Genomic DNA, 24,266 nt, shown 5'->3' with positions numbered 1-24,266 from the left:
TCTGTGGGTGATGCTGGGGATCTGTGGGTGATGCTGGGGTCTGTGGGTGGTGCTGGGGGTGTGTGGGTGGTGTTGTGGGTGTGTGGGTGACGCTGGGGGGTGTGTGGGTGATGCTGGGGGTCTGTGGGTGATGCTGGGGGCCTGTTGGTGATGCTGGGTGCAGGGGTGATTTCAGATGTGGGGGGCTGCTGAGGGTGTGCCAGTGTTAATTCCAGTTGTAGGGCATGCTGGGTGTGTGACCGTGGTGACTCTGGTTGTGGAGGGTCCATCCATGTCCCCCTGTCCCTCTGTGTCCCCTTGTCTGTCCATGTCCCCCTGTCTGTCCGTGGCCCCCTGTCCATCCCTGTGTCCCCCTGTCCATCCCTGTTTCCCCCTGCCCGTCCGTGTCCCCCTGTCCATCCCTGTGTCCCCCCATCCATCCCTGTCTCCCTCTGTCCATCCCCGTGTCCCCCTGTCTGTCCCTGTGTCCCCCGTCTATCCGTGTCCCCCTGTCCCTGTGTCCCCCTGTCCATCCCTCTGTCCCCCTGTCTGTCCCTGTGTCCCCCTGTCTGTCCATATTCCTCTGTCCATCCCTGTGTCCCCCTGTGTCCCTCTGTCCATCCTTGTGTCCCCCTGTCCATCCATGTCCCTCTGTCCATCCCTGTGTCCCCCTGTCCCTCCGTGTCCCCCTGTCTATCCCCGTGTCCCCCTGTCTGTCCGTGTCCCCCTGTCCCTCCGTGTCCCTCTGTCCATCCCTGTGTCCCCCTGTCCATCCCCGTGTCCCTCTGTCCATCCATGTCCCCCTGTCCATCCCTGTGTCCCCCTGTCCCTGTGTTCCCCTGTCTGTCTGTGTCCCCCTGTCCATCCCTGTGTCTCTCTGTCCATCCCTGTGTCCCCCTGTCCGTCTCTCTGTCCCTCTCTGTGTCCCCCTGTCCATCCCTGTGTCCCCCCGTACATCCCTGTGTCCCTCTGTCCATCCCCGTGTCTCTCTGTCCATCCCTGTGTCCCCCTGTCCGTCCCTGTGTCCCCTGTCTGTCCGTGTCCCCCTGTCCATCCCTGTGTTCCCCTGTCCGTCCGTGTCCCCCTGTCCATCTCTGTGTCCCTCTGTCCATCCCTGTGTCCTCCTGTCCATCCCTGTGTCCCCCTGTCCCTGTGTCCCCCTGTCCCTCCGTGTCCCTCTGTCCATCCATGTCCCCCTGTCCATCCCTGTGTCCCCCTGTTCCTGTGTCCCCCGTCCCTGTGTCCCCCTGTCCATCCGTGTCCCTCTGTCCGTCTGTGTCACTCTGTCCATCCCTTTGTCCCTCTGTCCATCCTGTCTGTCCCCCTGTCCATCCCTGTGTCCCCCTGTCCCTGTGTCCCCCTGTCCATCCGTGTCCCTCTGTCCGTCTGTGTCCCCCCGTCCATCCCTGTGTCCCCCTGTCCCTCCGTGTCCCTCTGTCCGTCTGTGTCCCCCTGTCCCTGTGTCCCCCGTCCCTCCGTGTCCCTGTCCGCGGCGCTGCAGTACCGCTCCCCGCCTGGCAGGGGGCGCTGCGGGCGGGGCGTGTCGGGTGACGCGGGCCGAGCCCCGCCCCGTCAGCTGAGCGCGCGCGCCGCCCCCCGCGCCCCCCGACCCCCCCGGCCTTCCTCCTCCTCCTCCTCCTCCTCCCCCTGCTCCCTCCGCATCCCTGCGCCGCCGCCCGCAGCCTCGCCCGGCCGTGCGCGCCCAGGGAGCCCCCCTGCACCCCCCGGCGCGGAGACATGGCCCCCATCGGACTCAAGGCTGTGGTGGGAGAGAGTAAGCTGGGCTCTGGGCTCTGGGCTCTGGGCGCTGGGGGCGCGGGGGATGCTGCGGTGCGCAGGACGGAGCCTCGGGGACCCCCCCGTGGGGACACGCGGGCCTTGTGCGATGCGGGGTCGGGGCTGCCGGCCCTTCCGGGCTGTGTTTGGTGGATTTTTGCGGGTGTTTGGGGTTTTTCTGCAGTGCTGCGGGCGGGGAGGGGGGGGATTGCTGACGGGGCGACGGTGGAAAAGCGGGGGGGGGGACGGGACAAGGAAGACGGAGACGTTCGAGCCCCCCTCGGTTTTATTCCCCCGTGGCCTCCAGCCCCCCAAAGGGCCCGGGGGTCTCCCCCCAGCATGAGGCTGAGCCCCGAGGGGGGGCACAGAGGGGTGCAGACCCCCCCAAACCCTCCCCCAGCGCAGTGCCAGGCCGGGCCCTCCCGCTTTGTCTGCAGCAAATCCCGCTCAAACGCTGGCCTTCATTGCACTGTTATTCCTGTTGTTATTATTATTATTATTATTATTATTATTATTATTATTATTATTATTATTATTATTTCCGCGGGTGTGCCTTCGCTCCCGCAATCCGGGGGTGCCCCTGTGTGTGTCCCCCCCATCCCCGGGCATCCCGGGTCCCGCTCCCCCTCGCTATTCCCGGCCGGGAATATTCCCGGGAGCCGCGGGCGGGGGCACGGCGCGATCGTCCCCGGCTCCGCTTCCTCCTTCCCGGCTGTTGCAAGGCGATATTTTCCCGGGGGGGTTTGTTCTCCAAAAACACCCGAAGCTGGACGAGGAAGGAGGGGCGCTTCTTTCCTAGGGGCGGAATTAGCTGGACGAGGAAGGAGGGGCGCTTCTTTCCTAGGGGCGGAATTAAGGTGAAAAAACTCCGCATTATGGAAAAAAAAAAAAAAAAAAAGAAAATAAAGAAAACGAAAGGGCAGGAACCGGTGGGAACTTCCCCCCGCAGCCATGAGCCTTCCTCCTCCTCCTCCTCCCCGCCTCTCGCAGGGTTTATTTCCGTGGCACCGTGGCCGGCCGCGGCCGGATCTTGGTGGTTTTTTTGGGGGGGTTTTCGATGGTTTTGGGGGCTGTTTTTGGCGTGCCGGCCGTGCCCGGGGCCATCCCCGCCCTCCCGCGGCCGCTGCGGATGGCGCGGCCGGGGCCGGTGGTGTGATGGGGTGGGTGGTGATGGCGAGGGGGGGAACACGGGGGGATCCCCACGGATGTCGCAGCATCCCCCATCCCCGCGGGGATGGGGGGCTCGGACCCCCTGGCAGGGCCAGATGCGGTGCCCTCGCTGGAGAAGGGGACAGAGAGCAGCGCCACTGCGTGTCCCTTATTTTCATTCATTGTCTCTGCGCCGGATTGGGCTGGGAGAGAGCACAGACAACACACGGAGGTTCCAGGCAGCATCAGGGAAATCTGACTTAATCCTCCCCTTCAGGGTTTAGTGACAAACCGCTCGGTTCTTTTCCCCCGAAAAGAAAAAACATCATTCCCGACGGAAAATGATAATGTGGAGCCCGGCTGGCAGGGACGCGTGGGTGGCTGCGAGGGGGGAGCAGGCTTTGTGCGGGCAGAATGCTGCAGAGCAGCGAGGGGTGGCACCCGGGGGACACCCCGGGGTCCCCGCAGGGTCGGGGTGCTCCTGGGCTCGGTGCATCAGCTTGTCTTGGGGGGCTGTTCCAGGGGGAGCTGCTCCCCCAGAGTTGGGAGCAGCCTGCAGGGTCCCCAGGCCCCTGTCCCTGGGTGCTGGCGTGAGATTTCCTGGGCTGCGCCAGCCTGGCACTGCCCGGAGGTTTTCCTGCAGGAGATGTTTGCTCCTGAGGAGCAGGAGGGCCGAGCTTGGGGCTGACCCCGAGGCAGAACATCTGCTGTGGGCCCCTTCTCCAGGAGGAAGGGATGGATGGATGGATGGATGGATGGATGGATGGATGGATGGATGGATGGGGAGGATGCTGCCGTGTTGCCATGGCTCACTCCGCCAGCCCCCCCTCCCGAGCTGCATTGTGCCCTGGCTTCCCTCCAGACCCGGATTATTCCTCTGACCAGCTGGTGCCATAACAAGACGGGGTTTGGAGGCCTCTGAAGAGGTGGCAGGCGGTGGACAGGGGGAGAAGTGGGCCAGAGCTGCAGGAGGAGAAGGGCAGAAGCAGATAGTCACCCCCAGAGCTGTGGGAGTGTGCTGGGGGCTGTCTCTGTGCCTTCCCGAGGTGTCCAGGTATGGTGACTGCATCGTCCTGGACTTGCTGTTTTGTGGACAGGGTTGGAGCTGAGTGTGCTTGTCCCCAGAGGTGATGCCTGAGGACCAGGTCCTCCTGCTGTGTCTGCCCCTTCCCAGGGAGAGCTGCCCCCTCTGCCCTGGAGCTGGTTGGGAAAATCTCACCTGAGAGTGGCAGCTCTGAGGATACCCATCCCCAAATGTTCACCTGACCCCCAGCTGCATGGACACCATCCCTAAATCTTCACCTGACTCCCAAATGCATGGACACCATCCCCAAATGTTCACCTGACCCCCAGCTGCTCAGACATCATCACCAGATGTTCACCTGACCCCCAGCTGCATGGACACCATCCCCAAATGCTTACCTGACCCCCAGCTGCATGGACATCACCCCCAAATGTTCACCTGACCCCCAGCTGCATGGACACCATCCCCAAATGTTCACCTGACCCCCAGCTGCATGGACACCATCCCCAAATGCTTACCTGACCCCCAGCTGCATGGACACCATCCCCAAATGTTCACCTGACCCCCAGCTGCATGGACATCACCCCCAAATGTTCACCTGACCCCCAGCTGCTCAGACATCATCACCAGATGTTCACCTGACCCCCAGCTGCATGGACACCATCCCCAAATGTTCACCTGACCCCCAGCTGCACGGACACCATCCTCTCTGCCCCTTGGATCTTCTCAGGGCCACCTTCCCTGAGCTTCCCCTGCCCAGCGCAGTGGTGGCTCTCCTGCAGCAGCCTGCAGTGGGGAGGAGGAGGAGGAGGCTGGTTTTACTTCACTGAACTGTCAGCAGCCAGGAGAGACGGGCCCTGCTGCAGGGGTGACACCTGTGCAGCCACCACGCTGGGCTGGCACAGGACAGCAGGACATGCAGCTGGAGCATGTGGATGTGATTCCATGGCAGATCCAAAAACCCTGCACCCCTTCAGCCTCCCCAAAGGCTTCCTTTTGCTGCTGGCGCTGTCGCGGGCGGGCGGGAGAGGCGGAGGAGCCCTGGGATAAGGAAGCACCTTGCAGAGACAGCAGGAAAACACCTTTGCCCCAGGCCAGCAGGTGATCCTCCCCCGGAGCAGCCTGGCCTGCACTGCCTCCCCCAGAGCTGACCCGTGCCCGCTGCCTCCTGCCAGGCCATGCCCAGGAGCCCCACGGCCAAATCCTGCCTGGACACGGTCTGACACTGCCCAGTGTCACTCCGTGTCCCCAGCTGGGCCTCTCCAGGGCCCACCCCTGCCTGGGCATGACTCAGGGACTCGGGCTTGGGTTGTGCTGCACCTGCAAGGGCAGGGCTGGGGCAGCTGCCAGCCCGGGGCACGGCCTGGGCACCTGCTGGTACCTGCCTCAGCCCGGCTGTTTGGGGCACCTTGCACTGCCACCAGCCCCTGCTGGGCACAGGGAGCCCTGGAGGGTCAGATGTGCTCCTGGAGGATGTTCTGAGCTTGTCTCAGTGCCCAGGGGACGTGGCTGGTGTGCTGCCCGTGCTAGGCTTGGCGAGGGCTGTGCCAGGCAGAGAGGAAGAGGAGCAGCGAAGGGCATGGGGACCATTGGAGGGGTGCCCATGGCATCCTCCTGCCTGCACAGGGCTCAGCTGTGACCTCAGCCTGCTGCAGAAGTGGGTGGGTGAGGAGCAGGAGCTCTCTGCCCCCTGTCCCCAGCAGGGGTGGGAGCAGACCCTGAACCCAGTGGCTCCCTGAGCAGCCCATCCTCCCAATCCCCGCGTCCCAGGAGCCCCCGTGGTGCCACCAGCCTGGTGTGTGGGTGCAGGAATGGGCACAGCTGGGCTGTGGCTCTGTCACCAGGCTGTGTCTCACCTCCGCTGTTGGCTTGAAGTTGGAAAAGCTTGAAAAAACCGTTGTAAAATTCAGCGTTCACCATCTCAGGCATTGCAGAACAATTTCAGTCTCCAGACCACAGTCTGCAGCAGGGGCTGAGAAACTCCTGCCCATATGTGACCATGGAAGGTGACCAAGAGTGACAAACCTCAGTTTGGCAGCACTGCATCCTCTCACCAGTGTCTGCATGTGCAAGAAGGCTAAAAAAGCCACCAATGGAGAGGATTTCGTCTCTTTCCTTTTAGAAAAAAAAAAGGAAAAAGTAAGGTCTGTGTCTGATTCCTCTGCACCTCTTGGAAAAGGTGTCCCAGAAGAGATTCCTTCCTTCTTCCCACAGAATCAACACTTTCCAAAGAGAATCATCACCATCACAGGGCTTTTGGTCTCACGCTGAGGAGCAGATGCTGCTCCCTCCAACTCGCCGTGCGGGGAAGGAGCTTGGCTCTGGAGAGTGCAAAAATAGAGCAGGGCTGAAGGAGCTTTAATCTGTGGGCTCCCACATCCCCCAGGATGTGAGAGAGCCCGGCAGTGTGCACACACCTGTGGGCACCTGTGCTAGAGGGCGTTTTGTGGAGCCCATCAGAAGGTTTGGCCTTGGAGCAGGGAGCAGCAAGGACCCCTTGGGCACATGCCAGCTGCCCTGCAGCCTGTCCTGGTGTCCCTGAGGGACAGCCCAGCCTGGATTCCCACCGAAGAAGCACAATTTGTTGGTGTTTTCCTCTGTTTTGGTTCAAGGCAGTGAAGAATGAGCTCAGGAAGTTGTGGCCACATGTAGGAATGTGGAGGTCCCTCCCCTCAGGGACGCTGTGACACCGTGTGAGTGCTGTCCACCTCTGGGCACTGAAGCACCACAGCCAGGGACAACATCTGCTGGGGATGGAAACATCTGGAGCAAGAGGACAAGTGTTGGTGAAGGGTGGTGCCTTCAGCAGGGACATTGATTGTACCCAAACCGGGAAACTCTGCTCAGCTCCCAGATCCTTGTTCAGACCCAAGGAAATTGTCTGGAGTTACCACAGAACATCCTGAGCTGGAAGGGACCCTCAAGGATCGCCACAGCTCAGCTGCTGTCCCTGCAGGACACCCTGTGCCTGATGCTGCAGTGACACCCTCCTGAATTTCCCTCTGTTTCCCCAGAGGGCTCATGGGTGTGAGCATGCATTTCATTTCCCTTTTTCACTTCTGGTTGTGTTACTCAACTTCTGCAGAGTTCAAGAGCTCCAGGTCTCCATCCTCCTCCTCCCTAGGCTGTGCAGCTCTCCCAAGGCTTTGCCCAGCAGGGATAAATGTGGGTATCCTTCATGAGAGCAGTGCAAACAGGAAAAGGGGAATTAAACACGGGTTACCACAATGGCTGGGACTAATCCCTGCGTTCCTGGGTGAGAAATGTGTCCTCCAGCAAGGCTGAGGGCTTCCAGGTGGGCATAATCCAGTGGGAAAAACTTGTGTTCAGGACTTGGGCTGCTGAAGGGGAGGTGTTTGAGACTTGTTGGGTTTTGGGCACAGCAGTGGCCAGACTCGGGTTGCCCTTGGACGGTTTTTAGCCGTGCTGAGGAACATCAGCTGGGCTTTGTCTCCTCGCAGTGATGTCCACGTGCTGGGTGGTGCTGGTGGCCGTGGAGGGCTATTGCTGCCACCCTCAGGTCCGTGCTGCCTGTTTCATGTGGGATGGCACCTGCAGAGCCCCACCTGGGGCTGTTTGGAGGTGGGGACGTGCTCCACTGCTGCTTGGACCAGTGCAACATTCACACTGGCTTGAGCAATTAGTTAATGAACCAGCACAAATGCAGTTGCCAGGCCAACCCAAAGCCAAACGTGTCCGTCTGGGAGATGCAGCCTGACAGCTTTTTAGGAGAAGTGGGACTCCAGCAAACCTCACCGTGGATTTCTGTGATCCAGCTCATGGAGCTGCCCAGGGATTTGGGATCCCGAGACACAGGAGAGTGAAAAGCTCAATTTGTGCCCATCCATAAAGCAGCTTCATCTTCTGAGCCACTTCAGGCCACCAGGATGTGGAAGGGGCATTTCTGAGCACAGGAATCTCCAGGAGGGAAGGGCTTGGCCATGGCTGCTGGCACTGGGGTCAGCACTGCAGCTGGAGTGTCCCTGCTGCATCCCCAGCCTGGTGGCCAGCGTGGGGTGGTGGCCAGGACAAGGCTTTAGCACGTCCACCAGGGGAGGTCAGGGCTGCTCATCAGCTTCCAGCCTTGTTCTGGAGCAGGATAATGGGCTTGAGGAGCCCAAAAAAGGGTCCATCTCTTGGGGAACCCCAAAATGGGTTCATCTCTTGGGCCATCATAAAAAAGGTTCATCTCTTGGAGAATCCCAAAATGGGGTCCATTTCTTGAGGAGCCCCAAAATGGATCCATCTCTTGGGGAACCCCCAAATAGGTCCATCTCTTGGGGCATCATAAAAAGGGTCTGTCTCGGAGAATTCCAAAATGGGTCCATCTCTTGGGGCACCCCAAAATGGGTCCATTTTTTGTGGAACTCCAAAATGGTTTGTGTCATGGGGCATCCCAAAATGGGTCCATCTCTTGGGGCATCATAAAAAGGGTCTGTCTCTTGGAGAATTCCAAAATGGGTCCATTTCTTGGGGCATCCCAAAATGGGTTCATCTCTTGGGGAACCCCAAAAAGGGTCTGTACCTTGGGGCATCATAAAAAGGGTTCATCTCTTGGGGCATCCCAAAATGGGTCAATTTTTTGGGGAACCCCAAAAATGGTCCATCTCGTGGGGAACACCAAAATGGTTTCATCTCTTGAGGAGCCCCAAAATTGGTTCATCCCTTAGGGAACCCCAAAATGGGTTCATCTCTTGAAGAACCCCAAAAAAGGTCCATTCTTTGGGGAACCCCAAAAAGGGTCAATCTCTTCAGGCATCATAAAAAAGGGTTCATCTCTTGGGGAACCCCTAAACGTGTCCATCTCTTGGGGAACCCCAAAATGGGTGCATCCCTTGGGGACAGAGCTTTGTTGGTGTGGCAGGGATGCTTCCTCCTTCCCCAGCTCCAGAGGGACCGTGGGGCTGGCTCTGTGTCCCTGCCTGGGGGAAGGCCAGGGTGTAATAACGTGGGATAAGCCTCTTGGAGGGATGGATGGGCTCAAGTCCTACTAGGCCAGCGTGTCACCTGCTTGGAAATGATGGAGGGGTCACGTCCATGCCATGTGTCACCTGAGAAGAACCTGGCTGCGGGTGCTGGGCTGGGTCTCCAACATGACACTGGCCTGGTGGCACTTTTAGGGCCATACTGCTCATGGGCTCTGATGCTGGAGGAGGATCCAGAGCTGTCTGGATTCCCTGTTCTTGGGAGAAATTGTCATTAAAATTCTTCCAGCCTGATGAAACAGATGTGGCGTGGTAGGTCCACACAAGCCAAGTGTGGGAGGCACTGGATGAGATGCTCATACTGATTTTTTTTTCCGCCCCTGAAACCTGGTTTTATCTCCAAGATGAAAAACTTGTCTGTGAGCATCACCAACTGATGTTAGATCCTAAAAACTCTCTCTGGCCAGATGTTTGAGGGCATGGACAGCAACATCTGGCCTGCTGATGTGGAGTGAGGGAGCACCACTTCTGGGAGGGGGCTGGGCGTGACTTGAGGACCTTGGGACCTCAGGACTCTCATTTCCCCTGGGAGTCCAGAGCTTTCTTCCCTCAGCTGGGGTTTAGTGGCTGCTGCAGGGACACCAGGAGGGGAGGTTCATGGCCACATCCCCCTGAATGTGACACCAGTCTCCAGCTCTGCTCAGGTTTGTGCCCTTTGGCAGGACCCTGGAGATCTCTGTGGATCTTCCCTGACCCTGCCTGGGCTCTGAGCTGGCTCTGGCAGCTGTGGAAGAGCCAAAATTTGGAGTCAGACCCATAGTCAGGGCAGGAGAGGACATCAGTGTAGGGAATGACAGTGCTTAGGGTGCAGGAATTTAGGGATTGACACCCTAAACCTACAAAGCTCACAGAAATTACCCTTTGAAGTGCCCAGTTCCTGCTGCGAGAGGCCCACCTTGGTTCTGGGGTCGGGCTGGGGATGTGACAGCACTTTCTGCAGCCAGGCAGATGCTCCCTCCCCTCCAGGCACCCTCCCTCCAGCCCGAGCCATCCCTGTGCAGGAGGGACACGGCGTTCCCACAGAGCCACAGTGTCCCCTGCAGCTGCTGCCGCAGCGAGGACACGCTCGGGGGGGCTGAGGCAGCAATTTGGGAGCCCTTTTTGGGATCTCATGCCCTTGGGCCCACTTTCCCCACGGGAACACCATGCCCTGGGCCACAGGATGCTCTTGCCAGCCTCCTCCTGTCCTTCCTTCCCTGTCCTTCCTTCCCCAGCCAGATTTTCATTGCAGGGGCAGGAATTCCTCCTGGCTGCTGCTTTTTGCTGACCGTGGTGCCCCACCATGGCCCCTGTGCTTTACTGGGATGGAGCCTGTGGGGTGGGATGGGATCATGGAGCCTGTGGGGTGGGATCATGGACCCTGTAGGATGGGATCATGGAGCCTGGAGGATGGGATGGGATCATGGAACCTGTGGGGTGGGATGGGATCATGGAGCCTGTGGAATGGGATGAGGATAGAGCCTATGGGGTGGGATAATGGAGCCTGTGGGATGGGGTGGGATCATGGAGCCTGTGGGGTGGGATCATGGAGCCTGGGGGGTGGGATGAGGATAGAGCCCATGGGATGGGATGATGAAGCCTGTAGGGTGGGATGGGGTGAGGATGGAGCTGATGGGATGGGATAGGGTGGGGTGGGATGGGATGGAGCCTGTGGGATGGGATTGGGATTGGGATGGGGATGGAATCCATGGGATAGGGATGGAATCAATGGGATGGGATGGAATCGATGGGATGGGATGGAATCCATGGGATGGGATGGAGCCTATGGGATGGGATGGGATGTGGATGGGATGGGATTGGGTGGGATGGGATTGGGATGGGGATGGAATCGATGGGATGGGATGGAATCCATGGGATGGGATGGAGCCTATGGGATGGGATGTGGATGGGATGTGGATGGGATGGGATTGGGTGGGATGGGATTGGGATGGGGATGGAATCGATGGGATGGGATGGAATCCATGGGATAGGATGGAGCTCGGTGCTGCCCTGCAGACAGTGCTGTTGTTGCTGCATCCTCACCCTGGGGCAGGAGCCAAGTAGTGATGGCAGGAGGAGCAGGGATGCTGGCACAGCTCCTCCCCAGCTGTCAGTGCAGGAGCAGGGAGCAGCACTGGCATGCACGGGCAGCCCTTGCTGCCAGCTCCTGCCCACAGAGGATGATTCCTGCTGCACTTGGTGGGTGCAGGTGGGCAGCACCCGTGGGCACAGGCAGCAGCTTTGCCTGCCCAGTTCAGGTACCCAGGTGCCCTCCATCCCTCTTCCCAGCCCGGAGCTGCCCTGCTCTCCCCATGGAGAGGCCAAAGGATGTGACCAAGGGCAAGCAGGACACTGAGGGCAAGGCCAGTGTCCTCCTGGGGCTCCCTGCAGCCAGATTAATTAATTAATTAATTAAATTATTTATCCATTTATTTATTAAAGGCGCCTTTAGGCAGGAAAGGTGATGGATGTGCAGTGGTAGGAATGTTTTTTCCAGGTTTTCTCCAGGTTTTGCAGCAGGACAGACACACAGCAGCACTCAGAGGCTCCTGTTTTATCCCTGTTGGCACCAGTGCCAGCTCTGGACCCTGCTGGGCTTTACCCAGGGAACCAGCACCCTTGGGCTGACCCACAGGGAAGGCTCCCAGGGCTGAGGGGTGACATCCTCACACCTCTGCTTTCTAATTTAGAGACATTCCTTAACTGGCTTTTCACTGGGCATTTCCATCCCTCTCCCTGGGACCAGGGGCTCAGAGCAAAACCCTGCAGGGGTGAAATCCAGGGAAAAATGCTGTGTGAGACTTGGCACAGACTCCTTTCCTCAGGCTCAGCTCTGAGGGACAGTGGGACGCACACCAGGCTCAGAGGGGATTTTAGGGTTTGGGGGGCACCTCTCTCCCCCAAAACAGATGTTTGGGCAGCACTGGCAGCAGGGCAAGGCTTGAACTCCTTTTCCTGCAACCCCACCCCAAAGGTTGTCCCACTGCCACCTTCTCATGTCCCTGAGCTGCATCTCCCAGGGAGCTGGCCTGGGGCAGGAGCAGGAGCAGGGGATTTGGGGTGGGTGCTCCTGGGTGCTGCTGTCCTGCCTGGTTGCATAAGCCAGCAGCCACGGGAGGTAAAATGGGATTGTGAGGGATTACAAGGAACAGGCTCAGGCTGCTTGATTCTTGTTTCTAAAAGGAGCTCTTAAGCTGCTGTTGTTGTCCCAGCACTTTGGATTAGGGCTGAACCCCGTGGGGCAGCCCCAGGCTCCCCAGAGGGACCCCCCAGCCAGCCTGGGCTCTGTCTGTGAGTGCCAAGCACAAGAGGAAAACAGGGCTGGGGGTGACCACCCCTCCCTGGGTACCCCAAAACCACCCCCATCTTCTCCTTCATCCCCAGTTAAGGCACAGGGTGCGTGGGGCTCAGCGTGACCCTGCACGTGGTGAGGGTTTGGTGCAGCACCACTGCAGCCCCAGTGCAGCCCTGCTGCTGCCAGCAGGCCCTGGTGCTGCAGGAGGTGCACTGGGCTCTCACCATTGCCCTCACCTCCTTTCTTGCAGAGATCATGCACGATGTGATCCGGAAGGTGAAGAAGAAGGGGGAATGGAAGGTGAGCCCCAAAGCCAGGGAGGGCCAGGAGGGGAGGGAGCAGGGAAGGGGGCAGGGTGGGGAAGGTCCTGCTGTGCCCCCAGCTCACAGGGTGCTCATGGGTGCTCCTGCGGTGCTCATGGGTGCTCCTGGGGTGCTCCTGCGGTGCTCATGGGTGCTCCTGGGGTGCTCCTGGGTGCTCCTGGGGTGCTCACGGGTGCTCACTTGCCCCCAGGTGCTGGTGGTGGACCAGCTGAGCATGCGCATGCTCTCGTCCTGCTGCAAGATGACCGACATCATGACAGAGGGCATCACCAGTGAGTTCCCCCTCCCTGCCTCCACCTTCCCTGCGGGAAGGGCCAAATCTCCCTTTGCTCCAGGACACCCGCAAAGGCATCTCCAGGCTGGCACAGGGTGGTTGGCACAGCCCCCACCCAGCCCTATCCCACTTGGGATGGAGCCACTCCTCCTCCCTCTGCCCATGGACGGCTCCTGGTGCCAGGCTGGAGTTCCCCAGGGCCCTCCTTGCCTGCTGGGGCTGCAGCAGCAGAACTTTGTGTCCTGGCAGTCCTTCAGCTCCAGGAGAGGACCAGGGGTTGGTTTTTATCAGCCTGAGAATTAAATAGTTCCCTGCAACGCTTGGGAAGGAGAAGGAAATGCCAGGCTGGATCCTGGGAGGCATTGGGATAGTGGGGTTTTCTCTGGGACAGCCGAGCTTCTTGCTCAGCTGGAGGGGGATGTGGGGATAAACCAAGGGAACAGCAGCAAAGACAGATCCATGGCCTCTGGGACCTGGCCAGGTGCCCACACCCACAGCTCCAGCCGGGACCCGGGAGCTGGGATGGGGTGGGCAGGGGTGCCCCAGCTCCTGGGTGGGCAGGGACGAGTGGCTGGGGGTGTTTTGGATATGGAGGTGCTGCCATGGGATGTCCAATGGCCATGGGGTATCCAATGGCCATGGGATGTCCAATGGCCATGGGGTATCCAATGGCCATGGGATGTCCAATGGCCATGGGATGTCCAATGGCCATGGGATGTCCAACGGCCATGGGGTATCCAGTGGCCATGGGATGTCCAATGGCCATGGGATGTCCAATGGCCATGGGGTATCCAATGGCCATGGGATGTCCAATGGCCATGGGGTATCCAATGGCCATGGGATGTCCAATGGCCATGGGGTATCCAATGGCCATGGGGTATCCAATGGCCATGGGATGTCCAGCCACCACGGGGTGTCCACCAGCCCAGCGTGGCTGAGTGCCCTGCCCACAGCCCTCCCTGCCATGGTCCCTGTTTTCCCCCCAAGTTGTGGAAGACATCAACAAGCGCCGGGAGCCGCTGCCCAGCCTGGAGGCCGTGTATCTCATCACCCCCTCCGAGAAGGTGAGTGCATGAGGGCACAGGGCTCAGGTGCTGCCATGGGAAGCATCCTGGCTCCGGTGGTGCCAGCAGGGTGGTGGGGTGGAGGTGCAGAGCTCGCCCTGAGCAGGAGGGAGGCTCACAGTGCCATCCTGCCCAGCCCAGCTGCCCCCTCTCTCTTCCAGTCCATCCACTCCCTCATCAACGACTTCAAGGATCCCCCCACCTCCAAGTACAGAGCTGCCCACGTCTTCTTCACTGACTGTGAGTACCTGAGCGGGGACAGTCACTGAAACTGTGCCCGCAGGTGGGGAGGGATGGAGAGATGCTGAGCACCACCCTCCTCCTCCCCCCACAGCCTGTCCTGATGCCCTCTTCAACGAGCTGGTGAAATCCCGGGCTGCCAAGGTCATCAAAACCCTGACGGAGATCAACATTGCCTTCCTCCCTTCGGAGTCCCAGGTGAGCCTGGGCTGGGCTGGGACAGGGTGTGGGGCAGCCAGGGGGTGTTGCAGGTCCCTTTGCAGCCCACCAGGGTTTGTGTGAGAGCCTTGCACCCCCAGCTGCCTCCTTGCTCTGCTCCCTGTCTCCTCAGATGACTTCCCGGGCTGATCCCGCGGGGGATTTAGCGGGTGCTGTGCCTTGGCCCCGTGCCCACAGCTGTGCTGGCCAGCTCTGCCACCAGCCAAGGACACCAGGGAGCTGGCCCTGGGCCATCTGCCCCTGCTGGGGACAAAGGGACCAGGGGGCAGGTGGTGCCAGACCTGCTGGGTGACATTAACCCTTCAATGCTCAGCATTCTTAGGGAGTGGCCTCTTGGCATCCTCACTGGGGGCACAGCTGGGGAACAGTGTGTTTCTGCTTGTCCCCAGGTCTCTGTTTCCCTGTCTGGGAGCAGGTGACTGCTGAGGGCAAGGGTGTTCTGCCTCCTCTGCTCAGCTGGGAAGGACACATGGATAGGGATCCTACCACGGAGCTGGCGCTGCTCCTGGGAGCTGGAAGTTCTGAGGGATGCCCTGAGCATCCAGCTGAGCTCCAGCTGCCTGGTTCTAGGCTTGGCTGGGTGCATCTGGGCATGAATCTGGTTTCCAAACCCAGCTGGGCTGGGGCAGCTCTCCTGCAGACATCCCCTGTGACCTCCCTGCCTCTGCACCCCCAGGTCTATTCTCTGGATTCGGCCGACTCCTTCCAAAGCTTTTACAGCCCACACAAGGCCCAGATGAAGAACCCGATCCTGGAGCGCCTGGCAGAGCAGATTGCCACGCTCTGTGCCACCCTGAAGGAGTACCCAGCCGTGCGGTACCGCGGGTAAGGCCAGCGGGGATCTGGGGCAGGGATGGGGCTGCTGTGCCCAGCGCTGGTCAGAGCGTGGGGTGGCATGGACAGACAGCCATGCTCAGTGTGACCAGGCTCAGACTCGAGCTGGGGAGCTGGCGGGGGGGGGTTGGAAGTCTGAAATCTGAGTGGCACCAAGGCAGAGTGGAGCTCGTTGAGGAGAGGTGGGAGTGGGCAGCAAAACCTGCTCGGGGCCTTGCTCTCCCATGAGCCAAGGGTGTTGCACAGGCAAACCAACATCTCGTCCCCATGCCGTGCTCTGTGGGGCTGACCTGTCCCCCTGCCTCCCCCAGGGATTACAAGGACAATGCCATGCTGGCACAGCTCATCCAGGACAAGCTGGACGCCTACAAGGCCGATGACCCCACCATGGGCGAGGTGAGTGGGGCTGGTGGTGCAGGGGAGGGTGCTGCGGGTGCTGCTTCACTCCTGCAGTCCAGCCCTGCCCCGTGGCAGCCGCAGAGCCTGGTGGGGACCCCATGGCAGCCGTGGGGCTGAGGGAGCCCCCAGCCCAGTGCTGATGGCTCTGCTGTGCCCGCAGGGCCCGGACAAGGCTCGCTCCCAGCTGCTGATCCTGGACCGTGGCTTCGACCCCGCGTCCCCGGTGCTGCACGAGCTGACCTTCCAGGCCATGAGCTACGACCTGCTGCCCATCGAGAACGATGTCTACAAGTGAGTGCAGTGTGACAGCCCCCCGTGACACCCTGAGGCCAGTCCTAGAGCAGCAGCTGGGAGCTCAGCATCCCTCCAGCCATCACAAGGCCTCCACCGGGAGACACCAGTGCTGCACTCAGGCAGTGACTGGGACTGAAAGAGCTTTCCCAGCCTTCAGCCCTCAGCCCCTTCCCAACACTGAGGAGTTGAAGGGGTTCGAGAAGAGAAGAGAAAAGGTGAATCCCAGCTGAAATCACTTTGGGCACAGCCAAGAAGAGCCCTCATGTCCCCCCAGCTCCCTAACCCCAGCAGTGAGGGGCTGTGTGTGCCTTCAGCCCCATCTCCCCTGTGACATCCCTCTGACGCTGTTGAGGCAGGACGGGAATGAAGAGGCTGAGTCAGAAGGCTGAGAGAGTCAAACTCTGTTTTATTTCAAAATGCATTGCTCTTCATACAGAGTTTTGGCTAAGCCAATTCTGTTGGTCCTGAAGTAAAAATAACTGACACTACTGGTGTACAGTGCATGATGCACAGTGGTAGAACTCAACTATAAACAACCTGAACAACAACAGAGATAAAAAACCTTATTTACATTCTTTCCCAACAAATTTCCAGGCTTCTGCCTGGTTAGAAACTTTCCTTTTCTCTCTTTGAATCCGAGACCTACATCCCTCCCCTCTCCCCAGGTACGAGACCAGTGGCATTGGGGAGGCCCGGATCAAGGAGGTTCTCCTGGACGAGGACGACGACCTGTGGGTCACCCTGCGCCACAAACACATCGCCGAGGTGTCCCAGTGAGTGGCCCTGGGGCTGGTCTGCAGGCTGGCTGGGACACTGGCTTGGCATTGCCACCCAGCCCGCTGGGAGTGTCCCCTCCCCGCTCACAGCTCTACCCTCCTCCTCTCTCCAGGGAGGTGACCCGGTCCCTGAAGGAGTTTTCTTCCAGCAAGAGGATGAACACGGGTGACAAGGTGACCTGATGCACCCACCGAGCTGGGGATGGGCTCAGCCAGGGGTTGGCACGTGGTGGGGTCTCCTGGGGACACTGTGCCAAGGAAGAAGGGTGGTCAGGTTCCTGGTGGGGGGGGGATGGCTGTGGGGTGCCAGCCCTACCCCTGGGGCTGGAAAACGGGGTGCTGTGGGAGAGCTCTGCAGCCAGGATCAGTCTGCCCCCAGCACAGGGTCCGTGCACCTCCTCAGCAGCTGCTCTGGCCCCAGTCCCTGAGTTGGTGGCAGTGAGGGGACCCTGGTGGCTGTAAAGGTGGCCAGGAGCTGAAAGGACCATCTGAGCCCCAGCCAGGCACACGAGGCTCCCAGAAGGAGATCCTGCTGCACACCCGTCCTGCCTCTCAGCTACAGAGGAGGAGACCTGGCAGTGACACACCAGGTGTCACCAAACCCCCACGGGGGCTCACGTGGGGACAGAAGTCCTTGGCAGGGTCATCCCCTCTCTGCTGGTGGCCCTCAGGTCCCTGAGGGTGAGTGACCATGTCCCCTTCCCTCACAGACCACCATGAGGGACCTGTCCCAGATGCTGAAGAAGATGCCACAGTACCAGAAGGAGCTCAGCAAGGTAAAGGAGGGGACATTGTGTGTTCAGTGACCCGGGAGCAGGAGGTGGCAGCTCTCCCCTGGCCACGGGTGGTGGCACAGGGACCCTCAGCTGCTGCCAGCCCTGCAGAGGTGACCACTCTTGTGTCCCCAGTACTCCACCCACCTGCACCTGGCTGAGGACTGCATGAAGCACTACCAGGGCACTGTGGACAAGCTGTGCCGAGTTGAGCAGGTACCAAACAACTCCCCTCGTTGCCACAGGAGCACGGGGTGCTGCAGCTCCACCCTCCCAGCATGGGTTGGTGCTGAGCACGTGTTCCCTGCAGGACCTGGCCATGGGCACCGATGCTGAAGGCGAGAAGATCAAGGACCCCATGAGGGCCATTGTCCCCATCCTGCTGGATGGCAACGTCAGCACCTATGACAAGATCCGCATCATCTTGCTCTACATCTTCCTGAAGAACGGTGAGGAGCACGCCTGGGCAGGGGTGTGGGCAGGCAGATCCAGGTTTGGCCAGGACAATCCCGCTGGCAAAACCCAGCCCTGCCTCCCTGAGCAGGCTGAGTGTCCTAAGGTGGCAGCAGAGGGGCTGTGTCCCCTCGGTGAGACATTCCTGAGAACACCCCCTGTGGCATCCCCAGGAATCACTGAGGAGAACCTGAACAAGCTGATCCAGCACGCTCAGATCCCGGCAGAGGACAGCGAGATCATCACCAACATGGCCCACCTCGGGGTGCCCATCATCACAGACGTGAGTTTCCTGCTCCCTGCCCTGCCCCTGTGCTCTGGCAGCCCTGGGGTGGCCCGGGGGGTGGCCCTGGTGCCGCTGTGGCTCAGGGTGTCCCTGTGCTCCTGCCCAGTCCACGCTGCGCCGCCGGAGCAAGCCGGAGCGCAAGGAGCGCATCAGTGAGCAGACCTACCAGCTGTCCCGGTGGACCCCCGTCATCAAGGACATCATGGAGGTGAGCCAGCAACCAGGACAGGCCCGGGAGACAGGGCAGGGAATTCCAGAGCCACCCAGGAAGGGACCTGCACACAGCTGGGTGCTCCCAGCCCAGACCCTGACAGCTCTCTGAGCTGGCTGCTCCCTGCCTGGGGTTGGGATGTTTTGGGAGGTTTTCCTGGCCCCAGGTGGGTGCACAGAATCACAGAGTGTGATGAGTTGGAAGGGATGCTAAGGATCATCAAATCCAACTCCTGTCCCTGCCCAGACCCCCCCAAAATCCCACCCTGGGCATCCCTGGCAGCGCTGGCCAAAGGCTCCTGGAGCTCTGGCAGCCTCGGGGCCGTGCCCATTGCCTGGGCAGTGCCAGCACCTCTGGGGAAGAACCTTTCCTGCTCTCCAGCCTGAGCTGCCCTGGCCCAGCTCCAGCCCTTCCTGGCTCCTGTCCCTGTCCCAGGGCAGAGATAAATGCCTGCCCCTCCTTTTTCCCTCCTGAGAAACTTTAGACTGCAGTGAGGTCTCCCCTCAGTCTGCACAGCCCAAACCAGGCTTGCCCAGCATCCCTGAATTACAAATGCACTAACAACGTGACTGGTTGTGTATGTGCCACCATGGCCACCAAGGCCACCAAGGTTGGATGGCCTTGTCAAAGCCTTGCCCATGTCCCAGCAGAGCCAGGGGACAGGCATGGCTCTGTACAGCTGTGTCTGTGTCCTCAGGAGCTGTCCCAGGAGCTCTGCACCAGGATAGCCCTGGCTGAGACCAGCAGGGCTGCAGCTCCCTCGTGTCCCAAAAGCACAGAGCTCATGTTTTCCTTTGCCACAACCGCCCCCAAACAGGGTGGCTTCACCCCCAGGACACCCCTGAGCCTCACCCCAGGGCAGAGGGGCCTGCCCAGGGCAGCAGCAGCTCAGCTGGGTGACAGTGACACTGGCAGAGGGTGCCTGGTGCTGCAGGGGGATCCTAGGGCTGGAACCTCCAGCTCAGCTCCTCCTGAGCCTCTCGGGAGGGGAATCCTGGGCTCAGCCCTGCAGAGGGGCTGTGGGGCCCGGGGCTGTGCCTGGCTGAGCCCGGCCTGTGGCTCTCTGCCCTCAGGATGCCATCGATGACAAGCTGGACACCAAGCACTACCCGTACATCTCCACCCGCTCCTCCGCCTCCTTCAGCACCACTGCCGTCAGGTGGGTGCCCCTCCTGCCCCGCCCGTGCCCACCTGGGCCACTGGCAGCATCCATCCCACCCCCGCAGGGGCTGCAGCCAGCAGCAGGGCTGGGAGCTGCTCGGAGGCCATTCAGGCATCTCGTGCCTCAGTTTCCCCTCAGGCACTTCATGTCTCCATTCCTTTGAGGCACCCCACGTCTCAATTTCCCTCCAGACAGCCTGTGCCTCTGTATCCCTTTAGGAATCCCTTGTCTCAGTTTCCCTTCAGGCACCCTGTATCTCCATTTTTCTTTAGGCATCCTGTGCTCCAGTTTCCCTACAGATATCTTGTGTTTGCGTTTCCCTTTAGGAGTCCTGTGCCTTCACTTCCCTTCAGGCATCCCATTCCTCAGTTTCCCTTCAGGCATCCCATTCCTCAGTTTCCCTCCAGACATCCTGTGCCTCTATTTTCCTTTAGGAATCCCATTCCTCAGTTTCCCTCCAGGCACCCGATTCCTCAGTTTCCCTCCAGACATTCTGTGCCTCAGTTTCCCTTCAGGCATCTGATTCCTCAGTTTCCCTCCAGACATCTTGTGCCTCCATTTTCCTTTAGGAATCCTATGCCTCAGTTTCCCTTTAGACACCCTATGCACTCACCTTCCCTTCATGCATCCCATGCCTCCATTTCCCCCATGGCATCCTCTGCCTCAGTTTCCCTTTAGGAATCCCATTCCTCACTTTCCTTTTGGACGCAACAGTGCCTCAGTTTCCCTCCAGGCATCCTGTGCCTCAGTTTCCCTCCGTGTAACAGCGAGCAGCACTCGTGGCTGGAACGCTGGACTTGCCCTGCTGTAACAGCAATGTTGGTGTGATTTAACTGAGATGTGGTGCCCGTCCTTCACCCTCCTCTTCCTCTCCTCAGTGCCCGCTACGGCCACTGGCACAAGAACAAGGCCCCTGGCGAGTACCGGAGCGGCCCCCGCCTCATCATCTTCATCCTGGGCGGGGTGAGCATGAACGAGATGCGCTGCGCCTACGAGGTGACACAAGCCAGCGGCAAGTGGGAGGTGCTAATAGGTGAGTGCTGGCCCCGGGGCTGGCCCGTCCTGCTGTCCTGCTGGCTGCTCATCCCACGCCCCAGCCCGCAAATTCCGGCCTCCAGACGCTGCGGGGCTGGAACTCTGCGGAAAGGTTTTCCCCGGACATCTCTTGGCACCCCGTGTGTCCTCCCCTGTTCCCCATCTGGGTTGTGTCACTCCAAACATCCTCGTTTTTGCTTCCATTTTTTCACGTCTCCTGGCTGGTTTTGTCCGAGCGGGGATGGGTGAGAGGGGAGGAGGTTTGGCAGCTTGGATTGCTCCTCGGTTTTGGGGTCATTATAGGAAGAGAAGTGCAAAATAAAGAGGGGTGCAAACGGGAACCAGGTTTTTCAGGTCAGCTCCCATCTCTGCTCCCAGGGGAGCTGTCAGTCAGGCACAGAGGACACAGTGGATGCTCTAGCAGGTGGTAGCAAGGAGCCGTTAGGTCCCCAAAATTCCTCTGGGAAGCACAGCTTGGATACACACCTTGTAGGGCACAGGCAGGTGTCCTTCACCATCTGATCTGATGCCTGGTGGAGCCTGTCCCCAGCATCTCTTTGCTCCTTGGGAGCAGCATCCCAGTGTCCATCACCTCCTGCTGCCCCAGACACCCATCCCAGCTCCATCCTGCCTGTCACCATCTCATCCCACCTCTCTCCAGGGTCCATCCCCTGCATGTGCCTCCGAAGCTCCGGGCTCCACCTGCCTCCTTCCTCTTCCTCTTCCTCCCCCAGAAGCAGCTGCTGGTGGTGGTGGTGGTGGGGGAGCCTCGGCGCAGCCGTCAGCCCCGCTCTGTTCTCCTGCAGGTTCTACTCACATTCTCACTCCCACCAAATTTCTCATGGACCTGAGGCACCCCGACTTCAGGGACTCCACTAGGGTATCATTTGAGGATCAGGCTCCAGCAATGGAGTGAGCCAAAGAAACCAAGTAAAGGCAGCTTACTAATGAAAAAGAAACTCTTCCTCCCCGAAGGGTTTTCTTTGATTCTTCCGTTCCTCCTTTTTTTAATTGTTGTTTTGGGGTTCATTGGGTTCTCCGATTAGAAAATGCTTGCGGTTCCTCCGACCAGGTGGAAAAGCATCCATCACCCCTCAGCCATGTCCCCTGGCCAGCTCCTTCATGCCATGAGCTCCTCCTCACCAGGGCTGGAGGGGTCAGGGTCCTGCCTGCCCCATGGAGGTGTCCCAGGGCCGGGCAGGGGGACAGAGCTCCTGGATTCTGCCCTGGGAGTGGCTGGAGCAGGGCTGGGGGAGAGGGGCAGCAGTGGAGAGCCCAGCACTCATCCTGGTCCATCCCCACGGGCTGGGCACTGCTGGGAGCCCCAGCTCTGGGGTGCCCTGGGGCTAGAATCCCACTTAGCTCAGGTTTGCTGATGGATAGGCAGGAGCCTCATGACGTTTTGGACCCCCAGACCCTGCTCTGGGGTTCAGCTCCTGCCGGTTTCACCAGTGAGTGCCACCCCAGCATCCCCCGTGTGCTGGTTCCTGCAGGGCCAGGGTGGCTGTGGGGCTGAGCTGGTGTGGGCAGCATGGTGGGACCCCCACTGGCACCGTGCTGGGGGCCCCCCGAGCCAGGGGCAGCCGAAGGCAAGAGCCTTTTGTTCTCCTTGTGCCGTCCCACCCCTCCCGGCCTCCTCTCTGTCCCCAGGATGCTCCGTGCAGGTTGGGGGACCTGGGGAAGGTCCCTCCACGCTGGCTGTTCCCTGCATCTCCACCCCTGCACCCATAGTGCCTCCTGCATCCCCCGTGGGTCCTGCAGTGACCCCACTGCCACAATCCCCCTGCACCGGCACCTCCTGGCCCTTGCCTCATCCCGCCAGCTCCATCCCTCGCCTCCGTTCCTCCTCCTCGTCCTTTTCCTGTTCTCCCTGCCCCCACAGCCCACCCCGTGCCCATAGGCTGCATTTCCTCGCAAGCATTTCCAGCGGCGCGGGGCCGGCGCCGCCAGGTAAGGGGGACCCGGGACAGCGGGGACGGCGGCCGGGTCCCAGAGCCATCACTGATCCCCTTGCACCCCTTCTCCTCTGCTCCCACAGGCTCCACGCACATCCTCACCCCACAGAAACTGCTGGACACGCTGAAGAAACTCAATAAAACAGAGGAAGAGAGCAGCAGTTAAAAGGAAACGCTGTCACCACTCGATGCCGACCCACGTCCCCGCCGGGCGCCCGGCCCCGGGTGCCACCCTGCACCCAGTGGGCCCAGCTTCTCTCTTGTTCTTGTGTTGACCCCCCCTTCTCCCCTCCCAGCGCCTCCCCCATCTCATTTTATCCACAGGGAGGGGATAACAGCCAAAAAAAAAAAAATTATATATATATATATATTAAGAAAATGGATGCATTGTGTTTAAGAGAAAAAGGAAAAAAAAATTCTATATATTTGTAGCTGCAGCTGTGGGAAGCACCCAGGAGCTCATTGCTGAGTAACCATCTGCCCATTGCTATTGAATATGGTGGGGAAAATGACAGAAAACACTTTTTTTTTTGGGGAATGCTCCTCACTGGGGTCTTGTTTGGACGGGAGGACAGATGGATGGACACCCCACACCGCTCCAGCCACTGCTCAGGCTGGCAGCACCACCTGTCCCATGGCTTTTGGGGCAGTGGGTGCTCCTGCCAGGTGTGCACGCCAACATCTGGATGGGAATTTGGGATGGGGGTGGTGTGGGAGTGCAGCCAGGACGCCTAACACCGTGGTAATTCCCATGTGAAAAGGGACCAAACCGGTCAAAACTGGGAGCTGGGGCCCGTCTGCTTGCACAGCCCTGCCTCCCTCAATGGGAATTCCTTCCAAAAAAAAAAAAAAAAAAAATAAATATATATATATAAAATAAAAATCTATTTTATATATATATATATATATGTATCTGTGCTATCTCTCCATGGATACCTCTCTCCATCCATCCCCACGAGAGCTCGGTGCCCGTGCCCAGCTCCGCTCGTGTCGTCCTGTGGTGAAGCGTTTCTGAGCGTGCCGTCACCCTGAGACCCCCCAAAAACCCTCTGGGCCCTCCCCAAAAACCCTCTGGGGCCCTCCAAACCCCCCAGGCCCCCCCCCAAACCCTCTGGACTCTGTGTATATTAATGACTGTGTCTTGTGACGTTCTTACGAGCTTGGTGTATAGTGATTTCCCCAAACCTCTGATTTTAGTTGGGTTTTTATTTGACGCCCCTGGATTGCCCCCTGTCCCTTGCCTTTAGATGCACTGCAATATTTTGGGGTCTATGGTTTTGTTCTCTTCCCCCTGAAGGCTGTGACCCCCCTTTTCCTACCCTAAAATTGCTCTTTCTTGCCTTGTTGGTGGTTAGCCCCCCCCTTTCCCTTCTCTTCCCGTCTGCTCCTTGCCCATAAAGTTAAATATATATTTTTAGGGCAAAGGCTGTATCATTGCACTGATATTTGTTGGTTCCCCTTTGGTCTCCCAGCCCGTTTCTGTTCCTCTTTGGTTTAGCAATGCAAATGCTTCAGGATCTTGTATGTTGGACATTATTATTATTATTATTTTTTCTGTTACAGTTATTTATATAAAAAATAATTTATCAAAAAGGAAAACTTTAAAAAAAATAATCTAGTCTGTCTTGGAACTTGTTTACCTTGAAATTACTGGAATCTAAATGTTTGAAAGTGTTGAAGCACAAACATGTATCATCTCTGTATATCTGTTCTTCTGTACTAAAGCACTCGAGTGACTAAATAAAAGCGATCTCCATCCCTAGTGCAACTGGGGCCGTGCT

The 24,266-nt window shown here is 59.2% G+C and overlaps 1 protein-coding gene across 2 annotated transcripts; it reads left to right on the top strand.

Annotated features, from left to right (window-relative positions):
- The first annotated feature begins 1,608 nt into the window (after positions 1-1,608).
- Positions 1,609-24,253, top strand: STXBP1 (syntaxin binding protein 1). Of its 2 annotated transcripts, XM_021548098.2 has the most exons (20): positions 1,609-1,753; positions 12,438-12,487; positions 12,701-12,782; positions 13,772-13,848; positions 14,010-14,088; positions 14,183-14,286; positions 14,984-15,132; positions 15,453-15,537; positions 15,701-15,831; positions 16,500-16,607; positions 16,724-16,784; positions 17,321-17,386; positions 17,519-17,599; positions 17,694-17,832; positions 18,010-18,119; positions 18,229-18,330; positions 19,407-19,492; positions 20,374-20,528; positions 21,337-21,460; positions 22,569-24,253. In XM_021548098.2, exons 1-19 carry the CDS (start codon positions 1,717-1,719, stop codon positions 21,444-21,446), a joined length of 1,812 nt encoding a protein of 603 aa, XP_021403773.1. In that variant the 5' UTR covers positions 1,609-1,716; the 3' UTR covers positions 21,447-21,460; positions 22,569-24,253. The 2 variants fall into 2 exon arrangements, with proteins under 2 accessions (XP_021403773.1, XP_021403774.1); XM_021548099.3 differs by lacking the exon at positions 21,337-21,460 and having other exon boundaries at positions 1,610-1,753.
- The last annotated feature ends 13 nt before the right edge of the window (positions 24,254-24,266 follow it).

Source organism: Lonchura striata, chromosome 22, assembly GCF_046129695.1.
Source record: "Lonchura striata isolate bLonStr1 chromosome 22, bLonStr1.mat, whole genome shotgun sequence".
Lineage (NCBI taxonomy): Eukaryota > Metazoa > Chordata > Aves > Passeriformes > Estrildidae > Lonchura > Lonchura striata.
This window is presented reverse-complemented; position numbering and strand designations above follow the sequence as displayed.

Excerpts from the sequence above, each read along its gene's own strand:
- STXBP1 (XM_021548098.2), top strand. The coding sequence starts at position 1,717 with ATGGCCCCCATCGGACTCAAGGCTGTGGTGGGAGAGA. Across the intron at positions 12,783-13,771 it reads CATGACAGAGGGCATCACCA|TTGTGGAAGACATCAACAAG; the intron begins GTGAGTTCCCCC and ends TTTCCCCCCAAG. Across the intron at positions 13,849-14,009 it reads TCATCACCCCCTCCGAGAAG|TCCATCCACTCCCTCATCAA; the intron begins GTGAGTGCATGA and ends TCTCTCTTCCAG.